General features: G+C 51.5%; 1 protein-coding gene across 3 annotated transcripts in view; it reads right to left on the bottom strand.

Annotated features, from left to right (window-relative positions):
• Positions 1 to 5781: 5781 nt before the first annotated feature.
• The window catches only part of LOC102041554 (USP6 N-terminal-like protein), an 86467-nt gene continuing 81574 nt past the window's right edge, over positions 5782 to 10674 (bottom strand). For all 3 annotated transcript variants that reach the window (XM_031055725.1, XM_031055724.1, XM_005419571.3), the window contains one exon: positions 5782 to 10649. In XM_031055725.1, coding sequence (XP_030911585.1) covers positions 9310 to 10649 — 1340 coding nt within the window. In that variant the 3' untranslated portion in view covers positions 5782 to 9309. The remainder of the gene's footprint in view (positions 10650 to 10674) is intronic.

The following is a 10674-nucleotide window of genomic DNA, read 5'->3' as shown; positions in this document are numbered from 1 at the left end:
CTAGTGTTACATGGTGGGACTGAACAGAGACTCCCAGAAAACTTCCCACTCTGAGTTGTTCCAGGTGTGAAGACTGGAAGAATGGGGGTTGTTCCTAAAGTTGGCATCTTGTGCACAACTGGCCACAGGACAGCAGTATTTTGTCCTTCTAGAAGATGACACAGGGACCCTTGCTTGGTAGTGTTACTGCACTAGAACCTGTTGCTCTTCATCTGCAGTAGGACTTAGCCCTTTCTTCCCCAGTGAAGGATAGGATAGATCTATCTGGAGGCCTTCAGAGGAGAAGTAACACTCTGGTGCTCTCTCAAGGACTGGGTGGCTCTAACCACTGAGAGTCTCCTTTCATTTCTGGCTGGGAGACAAATGCCACAGTCAAGTACTGGGAGCTGTGGTAAAGGAAGCTGAGGAGCTCCAGGGAGTGCCAGGGCCAAGGTGTCTTCACAGGGCAGGCAATAGGTGCAGTTCCAAGAAACTGGCACATCTTGGTGAGGATTTGCTGGAACAGCACTGGCCAGAATACAAACTACTTAGAAGAGTTTGGTGAGGAGCAGGAAGCTGAAGTAAGAGCATCTCCCTTTCAGAGAGGTTTTGCACTCAGGGTAAGATTTGCAATCTTGTCAGACAGTCCTGGTCAGTAACAGACCATCACAGGAGCTGGTTAGTTTTTTGCTGTAATTGGATCGCAAGAAATCCAGACTCAGGTCATTGTTCAAGTCCCTGCTAAAAGCTGGAGGTAGGTTAGGAGCAAAAGGAGGTGCTAAAAGCTTGACACCACAGATCTTCTCCAAAAACCACCTATTAATTGTGTATTGTCACACTGCATCTTTGTTCCAGGAGGAAAATCATGACAGATCAAGATACATACATCAGCTGTGATCTGGTCTGATCTTTCTGTTGGCAAAAAACAGATTGTATCACTTCTCTCGGGTGGAGTTGTTACTCTTGACTTTGCTTTTTCGCTTGTTACTTTGGTGCTGATGATATGGGGACAGGACATCATCTTGCTGGCCCCTGACAGGCAGGAGGTCGGTACATGAGCTCACAGTGTGTTCTGATGTGCTAGCTGAACTTCTCGAGTCTGAAAGTAATGCCAGGATTTCAGTTTCACTGGAGTGAATGTAGGTTTGGAGAAGAAATGGAGGGGTCTGGAGTTCATTTTCCCCCATAGTTATTCAAGGCACTTTTGTTCTAGAAGTACCTAGACTGGAAGATGAAGTTGTCAGACACTGCAGTTGTTTCCCTTATGATAAGGAGTCTGTTCTGTACCTCAGTTCTGCTTCAGAGGCACGAGCTCAGGCGAGCAGAATGTGTTTTGATTATTCCTGTTGCACAGCTGAAGCAGGAAAGGAGTCCACAGAGGTGAGCTTTTTGCTCTATTTGAGTACGTCAGCTCATCTCTGGCTGTTGTGATCTCTTCAGCTGGTCATGGCAAAGCTGAACTAAACTTGTGCTGTGCTGTGGATCTCCAGCCAGTGTGAAAACCAGCTCTGAGAAGGCTTCGGTCAGCCTCCTGCTGATTATGTTGAGGCTGCATATCCCACGATGGAGGAGGGCCACCTTCGAACCCGTACTTAAATTACAGAATAGCTGACAAGGTCTGTTCTAGTCTGGTCAGGTCCAGATGTCTCAGGACAGGCATATAATACATGTTCTCCTCTCACATCATTCAAGTGCCCCACACCCTCTTACAGAGGGGTTGGGGCTCCAGAGATATCACAGCTGAGTCAACTGCCACAATTGCTTACAAGTCCTTAAAGATGCTGATCAAGTGCTGGAACAGATCTCATGCCTTTTGGTCTGTGAGGGCCTCCACAGGAGCATTCTCCTAAGCCAGCACAGAGAGTGACTCCAAAGCAGGTGAGTGCATGGTGCTTGCCGAGGGCTTTGGCAAAGACCTGGGTTGAGCAGGAGCTGGCAGCAATGACTCAGTGCTGCAGTGAGACCTGAGATGTGAGGGTGGTGGTGGGGGCAGCTGAATGAAAGGCTGAGTATTACAGAGCAGCTTTGGTGAAATGCTGGCCTCAGTGTGGTTGGGTAGAGGAGCAGACCAGGTTTCCCTTCTGGACTACAGCCACTGCTGCAAACCTTTCCAGCCTAAGCAGTACTTCTGTATCACTTCTTGCCTTCACCATAAAGGTAAGCAAAGCCACTCAGGAAACAGCTTCCCCAAGTCTGTTGGCTTAGATGTTCCAGGAGCAGGTCTCTGATGTGAGGCCAGGCTGAGTGGCCTCCGGGGCACCAGAGTGGCCCAGGTTCTTAATGGGATGGCTGGAAGGGGGTCTTGTGATATTGCATCCCATGTAGCCACAGGTACCTCTAAGGGAGCTCATACCAAAACTGGAAGTTTCTTAGTTTCTTAGTTTACTTTTCTCTAAAGTAAACTAGTAAGGAGGAGGAGCCTGTTTTACTATGTGGAAGAATAGCCAGGCTTTAGTGATCCCAATCCCTTGGACTCATATCTTCATGTGTGCCTTCTAAGCCTTCTGCATCCCCATCTTGGGCTCTTTTGTAACTGCTGCCAGTGAGTAAGGATGCCTGTGGGATGGGTCCACCTGCTGCATCTCCTGGGGAGATAGTTCAGCTGTGGATTGGTTGTCTCCTGGTGTCCATATCCTTCTAGGTGAAGAGGATGCTGGTGTGTGCCCTGTGGGCCTCCTCAGCCTCTGAGGCAGTAGGATTTGGGAGATGGTTTGGGAAGTGGTCAGACCTGCCTCTTTAAACTGCCAGGCTGTTGTTTTCTCCATATACTGCTTTATACCTGGGGATGCGCTGTAGGAAGGGGGTGACATTGCTCAGAGGATGGTGTTACAGCCACCATCCTGGCCCCCAGCAGCTGGTGTGAAGGGGAAGAGGCAGATGGGCTTGGCCCCATGTGCAACTGCTTTCACAGAATCACAGAATTTCTAGGTTGGAAGACACCTTTAAGATCATCAAGTCCAACCCATCTTCTAACACCTCAACTAGATCATGGCACCAAGTGCCAGATCCAGTCTTTTTTTAAACACATTGAGGGATGGTGACTCCACCACCTCCCTGGGAAGATGATTCCAGTATTTGACCACTCTTTCTGTGAAAAACCTCCTCCTTAATTCTACCCTGTATCTCCCTTGGTGCAACTTGAGACTGTGTCCTCTTGTTCTGTCTGTTGTTGCCCGGAGAAAGAGACCGACGCCCAGCTCACCACAGCCACCCTTCAGGAAGCTGATGAGAGCGATAAGGTCGCTTTGCTCTTGCTATGGGTTGAGTACAGGGTGTGTAGCGTAGGAGAGCCATGGTACCAGCCCTAGCAAGGGCTGCTGGGTCTGCCCTTGCTCTGCTCCCCAAGTCCCATCCACTGCTGCCATGGCCCCTCTGCAGCACACAAGGAGCATGACAGCAGCATGCAGCTCCCACAGGTGCCACAGCAGCAGGTGACAGATGACAGCACAGCAGCACCACCATGGCAGTAGGACACAGCAACACGTGAGCAGCAGGTGAGCAGCACAGCAAGGCCAAGAAGAGGAATGCTCCCAGGCCTACCCAAACCCCACCTGCATCTGCCAAACTGGCTGGGGCACAAAGCTGCCAGACACAGCACACCCATCTCTCTCCCCCTGCTATATCTGGGAGCAGAGCCTCCTAAAGCAGCACAAAGCCTTGCTCCCTCCCTCAACTTCTCTGCTCCAGGCTCCACTTAGCATCAATTATTCAGTGCCAAGTGGCTGAAGCCTTGTGGAGGCATGCAGCAGTTGAGGAGCTTTCCCTGTCGTGGGAGGTGGGCAGGGATGGTGATGAGCACAGCCAGGGCTTGGCTGAGAGGCAGCAAGCAGCGAGGACAGAGCTGCTCTCCTGCCTGTCCCAGCTCCTGGGCCTGCTGGTTTGGCTGTTCCTGAGCCAGGAAGGACAGGAGCCACAGAGAGCTGCCAGGGCACTAAAGCTGAGCACAGCTTGGGGAGTTTGCAATTCTGCCTTGGAGACCAGCCCTGGGAGCTGGAGAGCTGCTGTGAGGACAGCAGTGGCTCCACCTGGAAAAGGGGGATGATAATACTGGCAAATACCAAGTGCAGAGGAAGAGGCAGTGGGAGGACCAGTCCCTGGCTAAGACCACTAGGATTTAAGCAGCAGCCTCAACATCATCTATGACAATCATTTGCTGCTGATCCCAATGCTGTTCATCGAGTGGTTATCTGTAACCTTGGGCTTTGGGATTGTCCTAAGCTTTGTCCCCTGCCAGCAGCAGTCAGGCCCTCGGGGGCACAGGAAGGGAAGGACTCTCTGCAGTGGGTGCTTGGCACCCCAAAACCATAACTGAGAGCCCCATCAAGCACCAATTCAAGGCTGGGTACCTCTGTGGCTCCTACACTAGCTGGAGGGATGCTGTAAGAGGAGGTGGTGGAGCCATGCCTGTCCCTGGTCCCTGCAGGGACAGGGTGAGAGTACCACAGCCACAAGGCCACAACTGGGCAAATGCAGGGAGCCTGGGGATCAAGGATACCAATAAGCAATATCCTCCTCCATTTTTTTCAACAACCAAGTGAACCAAGGCTGTTTAATGGAGGAACATAACCCTCAAACCTAGCACAACTCACCTTCCCTTGGGGAAGCTGCCCTTCTGGACACTTCTGCAATCTCCTTGACAGGGATGCTGTTTTAGCAGTTGGATAAATGCCATTTCTAAACCCTGCACTGCCCGTCACGTAAGTAACTGTGGCAGAAATTCAAACCTGGTCCCACCTGGCACTGCCTGACAGCCAACAGGTTCACGGGAGCTGGTGGCTGGGAGGTGACACAAAGCAGCTTGTGCAATGAGGCTGTTTGTGAGCACCTGGAACATAGGAGGGTTGAGGTTTGCTTCACTCGTCTGGGGATCTCACCCTTGGTCACAGTGCTGCATCCCTATGCTGGCATCCAGTGAAATGGCACAGGAGGCGTGCCAAGAGCTGCATCTTCATGCTGCTTCTGTGACAGCAAACACTATGGTGTTCAGTGGTGCTGGGGCTTTCTTTTTATTTTTCTGTGGTATTTCAGACCAGGTTTTAATCTGTTAATATAAATGAGCTAATTTAAGGGCACTGGAGAACAATTTTTGTTCCTGTTTGGCCTCTTAAGTGTGGCAGGGCAGGAATAGAAGCAGGAAACCCAGCCTACAGCACTCAGTGGGTGATAGACACATGGGGATGCCAATTTCAGGCACTGCTCTTAAATCCTAGGGTGCCATTTAGCTACTTCTGACCCCTCCATCTGCTGTCAGTCTTTGTGCCCTCTGTGCTACTCTGGCAGAGACAGACACCCTGTGTTTACCATAAACATGCTGCTTAGCACTAACTGGCAGCTTTCTCTCGGGGGAGCCAGAACACTGCTCACTGCTCACATTTAACACCTCAAAGGCAGCTGTACCATCGTCATCTAAGCCCAGGAAGCCCTGGCTGTGAAATCTGGGGTGTGTCAGAGGTACTGCTCACGCACAGCTTTTTAAAATGCATCTTCAGCTGTCAGCAGCACCACCTCACACTCCCAGTGGCTGCTGTAAACGTGACTCAGCTCAGCCCTGACTCACGAGTGTGAGTCGCACCCACCCACCCACCTGCTGTGCCAGGAGCTGTGTCCACCCGCTCCCCCTCCCATCCAACCTCCCTACACTGCCTACAGGCAGGAAAACAAACTCCAAACACAAAATCTTGGCCAAAACACAAGCTTCAGCAGTGCTGCTGATCAGCAGCTGTGTGTGAGAAGGGATGCTGCCCTTTGCTCAGCTGGGAGAGGACAGTGGTAAGTAGAAAAGAGCATTTTGCTTTTCACTGCTGCCAGGGATGCCTGTATTTAATTACAATAGAAAATCAGGGAGGAAAGCAGAGATGGAGCAGGATGTACCTGTTGCAGCTGAAGCATACACAGTGAACCAAGCTAGAAGTCATCAGGAGAAGGCATCCAGTCTTGGTGCAGCTTCTGTTACTGTAAGAAACCTTGTGGAGTCTGAATTTATGCTAAACTTCTTTAACCATTATTACTACAACCATGTAAAACACAGCATCAAACACTGGACAGTTTGGATCAGCATAAAAAGGAATGATGGACTTTTTTTCCCAAAAAAACCCTTCCTTTAAAAAAACCAAACTGAACAAACAAAAAAGCAGACATATAAACGTTTTTTTCTTAAAAGTAATAATTATAATACATTAGAAAGAGTCATGAAAGAAGCGTTCCACGCTGTAAACAAGAAGAGCAAATAAAAAGGAAAGCAGATGGTAGCCAGGCTCTCAAAGTGCATGGCCAAGAAACCCTAACCTCAACCTCTGGCCCCTGCTGGAGCTGGGTCCTGTGGCTCCTGCTGTCTGCCAGGGCTGCAGCCACTCAAAGTGCTCTATCACAAACAAACAACACAAAGAAAAACAAACTAAACCTAAAAAACCCAAACCCACAGCATTGGTCTTTACCTCTACATGGAAGGCAGCAAGGCCACCATTGTGTCAGGGTTGCAAGGGCAAGGATGGGGGAGCTCCTTTCCCATGTTTGCTCACAGTAAGAGTGGTTTTTGCTGAGGGGTCGAGACTGTTGCAGGGGGCTGGGCAGGGCTGCAAGTGGCTTGGTTAGGTAATTTGTCCTGCTGAGCTGCCACCCTCATCCTGCTCCTTCCCTTCCTAATCCCAGCAAAGGAGCTGAGGCTGGGCCAGGCCCTGCTGCTGCAGACCCACCATGGCTGCAGCTTTGTTGCAGCAAGAGGCAGAGGAGACAGGAGTGGGCATCTCCTCATGCATTGATATGTTCCAGTGAGAGCATCACATCAAGGACAGCAATGCATGTTGCTGGTGGTTCCCCCAGGCCTGAAGATGACTGAGGACCTTACTGCTCATTCCCATTAGGGCTTGGAGAGAAAGACAACTCCCAACCCTTTCGCCATCAAAATTCATGTTGAACATCATGCACCAAATGCCATGCAATGAGTACTGTGCATTTGACAGCTCTCCAAAATTAGAGCAAACCACCTTTTTAAATGTTAATACTACAAAACATCCCAGACACACTGTGTGAGGAGTCTGGGTGCACAAGCAACATGATGTGCAAAGGCTGTGTGCCTGAAATGAGGGAAAATGGGTTAAAACAAGGGGAAAGAGGTCTCAGCTCTTGCATGCGTGATGCTCAGATGCATTAGAAGGAGTCCTTTGTGGGCTTCAAGGAGAGGACAGAGCCCCAAGCTACAGAAGCCAAGTCGTGACCAACAGCTCTCAGATGCTTCTTGTTGCTTCCCAGTAAGCTCCTGTGGCCAGCGGGCTGCTAGCAAAAGGCAATGGATATCTGTCCTGAAATACTGCTCAGGTATTTTAACACACAAATAACATTTAACTATGCACAGTTATGGAAAAACATACTCTAAATTAAAAACAATTCAAGCACCATTGTCCTAGAAAGGACCTGTGGTGTCTCAAAACACAAATACTGAACATTCAAAGAGCACTTTTCCTCAAACAGCAATGCTTGATTCCTCACAACACCCCTGCGAGGTAGCTAATAGGGTTTTCCCTGCTCTGCAGAGGGAGAGGATGGGCAAGGTTGGAGGCTCAGTGGAAGAAGATGGGGTCTGAGACAGAGCTGGGGTTCCAATGAAAGCTGAGGGTGCTGTGGTCTGGCTGGCTACATCCAAACAAAAATCCAGTGCTCCCTTTGACACTCCCTGCTGCAAACATAAACCACCACATGTACACAAGGCAAAATAAACCCTGATAAATCATAGAACCATAGAATATGCTGAGCTGGAAGGGATCCACCAGCATCATCAAGTCCAGCTCCTGGAACCCACAAAGTAATTTAGTGGAAGTGTTCTGCTGGGCTTTCAGGTAGGCTTTAGATCAGGTTATGCAACTGAAGGAGCCTTTGAGATATAAAAAAAAAAAAATTAGTTTTCAAAGTCTCCTTAGAACTTAAAGGAGCTTTTGTCCAGGATCTCTGTTGAAGGAATGGGAATCCCCCTTGCAGTCCCACCTAAGGTGGCACTTGCAGCTACCCCTTCTGCACAGCAAAGTCAACTCCAGCATATCTGGACTACTTCCTGCTTTTTCACTGATCTGCCTTCCTGATGAAGTCCCTTCTAAGGGTGAAGTAGATGCTGGAATCAGAATTTTGGACCAGCTCTTTCTATGAGGTGTCTCCCCAGATCCCTGCACATCTCCAGCCAATGGCCTGGGCTGTGCAGCAGCTGCACCTTTGGATGGGGAGGAGATGGACAGACCTCTAGGCCTTGGTGCATGAAGGGCAAGCGGGCATGTGGGTACCCATCATGTCCAAGTTTCCTTCCTGTTGTTAATTCTCTGTAGGCTCAACAGAAAGACTAAGATCAGGTTCTGGGCAATGTGCTCCCCCTTCCCCAACTCCTATGCCCTTTCCACTCTGACACTTAACTTACTCAAAAGTGGACTTATCTGGGGCACTGTGATTAGATGCCATCACGCGTCCAGCAGCTTGGTAGTGCAGGCAGGTTTCCTGAGCCAGCAGCCCCTTCTCCTGTCTGGGGAACAGAAAGGCAGCGAGCCTGCTCGCTGTGCTGGCCCTGGGAAGGAAAGGCCAGCAGAAAGGGCACTCAGCCCAAGAGACCAGGCTCCACCTTTATCACTGTCCTTGTCACTCTGAGAACCTGGGAAAGAACCACTCTGCTGGCAGCCCCCCACTGGGGTGACACCAAGGAGATGTCCAAGGGACTCAACAGCTGTTAAATCTGTCCTCCTAAACACCATCCACCATGGCAGCAGGAGCTAGATACAGCTGCGCACTGCTTTGTGGAATTGCATAGAGGGGGCAGCGGGCTGCCTGTGTCCTGCCAGGATGCCACGGCACTGCCTGGAAATTCTGCTGCCTACAACTGCAGGTCCGGAAATTGAAATAAAGATCTATTGCTACAAAGGCCTTTGAAAGCAATGCTGTAGCTGCGCCAATGGGGCATTGTAAAGAAAGCATTTCGGATTCTGACACCTTGTGCCTGCTTGCTTGGTCGTGGGTTCCCACAGCAGACAGGAGCAGGAGAAAACACGCAACAAACTCACCAGCCCTGCCTCTTCCCCCAAGTGATGAGACTTGGGGAGCTTTGAGGAACAAAAAATGAAAGCATTTTCCAATTTGTCCATAGGAAACATGCAAATCCAATCTGCTGGTGTCTCCTAGCGCTGGTGGCCACCGCTTCGTCTCCTCGCTGGGTGCTCGTACCAAAGCACAGCGTGACGTGCAATGGTGCTGTGCTGTCACCCTGACAGCCCTGCTGACAGAAGGGGATCCTGTAAATGGGGTAAGGGTGCTTCTCCAGAACCCACTTCTTCTCCCTTAACTTTCCCTTCCCCATCCCCACTAGAACGTCACCGATTTGGGCAGCTTTGCCAGGGAGGGAGAGCCTGAAAGGAAACTGTTCTCTGAGCGCGATTTGGCAACCTGCGGCGGTAATTTTGGTTTGGGGCTCAGTGGGGGTCGTGGGGCTTTCAGTGCATTTAATGGTTTCTGGAGGCTTTTCTGGACCTCCACCTCCTCTGGGTCCGGCATAAGAGATGGTGGCATGGTGGCGGTAGACAGAGGATGTCCAGTCTCTGACAAAGGCAATGCCACCTGCTTTCTGTTCAAGAAGTCCTGCTCTGTCGCATGGGCCAGGTGGAGGGGAGTGGTGGTTTTGATAACGACATAGGGGCTGTTCCCTTCCACCACAGGGGACGGTGCCCGCTGGGCGGGGCAGCCCTCGGCCAGCCCTGCTGCCTCCAGCTCTCTGCTGGACAAGACAGGCACACTGCCCCCTGCCTGCCTGTGCGTGGGCAGCACAGCCTCAGGCCAGCGCGTGGTGCTGGTGGCACTGCCCAGCCCATTGTGCTGCAGGATGAGGAGCTCTCCTGTGGATGCAGCTTTGGATGCCGAGCGCTTCAGGCCCATTTTGTCCGGCAGCACCGCCCTGCAGTGCCTGTCATCCGCCGCCTCCTCCCCGCGCTCGCTCTCCAGGGAGCCATTGCTCTGTGACATGCGGGAGAGCTGCTGGCAGCCGGCTGGCAGAGGATGGGGGGCTGCTTTGAGCACTGCGTCTCTGCTCAGGGAAGATGCCTGTTCTCCTGCTGGCAGGGCAGCAGGATTTGGCTGCCATGCTGCCTGGTCCTGTTCTCCTGCTGGCAGGGCAGCGGGATTTGGCTGCCACACTGCCTGGTCCATAGCGGAAAGCTCAGTGGTGCTGGAGTCAGGAGGAGCCGGCGTGTTTTGGAGAGAGGAGTCTAAGGAGCTGTGCTCAGCTGGGGCATGGAGGGAGACTCCATGGTCCACCACGGCACAGCCAGGAGCAAGAAGAGGCTGCTCTGGAGGCAGGACCGTGGGCTGGAGGTGTTGCTGGGCCTGTGTCTCGCTTGCCTTCAGAAGAGATGATGGCTGCCCGTCCATGATGGGCTCCACCTGACCCTCCTCATCTGGTGGCTGCCCACCTGAAACAGGCGCTTTCGTTGCTTCAGCTGCTTCACTACCCTGGAAGGTGAGACTCCTCGCTTCCACCGCTGTCATTCCTCCGGGTGTACCAGGAGCTCTGTGGGTTTGGGGCTCCCTGTCTGGAGTGTGCTCACCCACCTGGCCATTCTGGCCATTGGCTGCTGGGTTTTCCTTTATGGCTACTGGGTTGAGGGAGAGTTCCAGGCCCAGGGGTTTCCTTGGAAACTCCTCAGGCTTTGCTGCATTGGAAGCAGAGAAAACAAA

The sequence above is a fragment of the Geospiza fortis genome, unplaced genomic scaffold (assembly GCF_000277835.1).
Source record: "Geospiza fortis unplaced genomic scaffold, GeoFor_1.0 scaffold66, whole genome shotgun sequence".
NCBI classification, from domain to species: Eukaryota; Metazoa; Chordata; class Aves; order Passeriformes; family Thraupidae; genus Geospiza; species Geospiza fortis.
The sequence above is the reverse complement of the archived record's forward strand: the minus strand, read 5'-3'. Positions and strand labels throughout refer to the sequence as shown.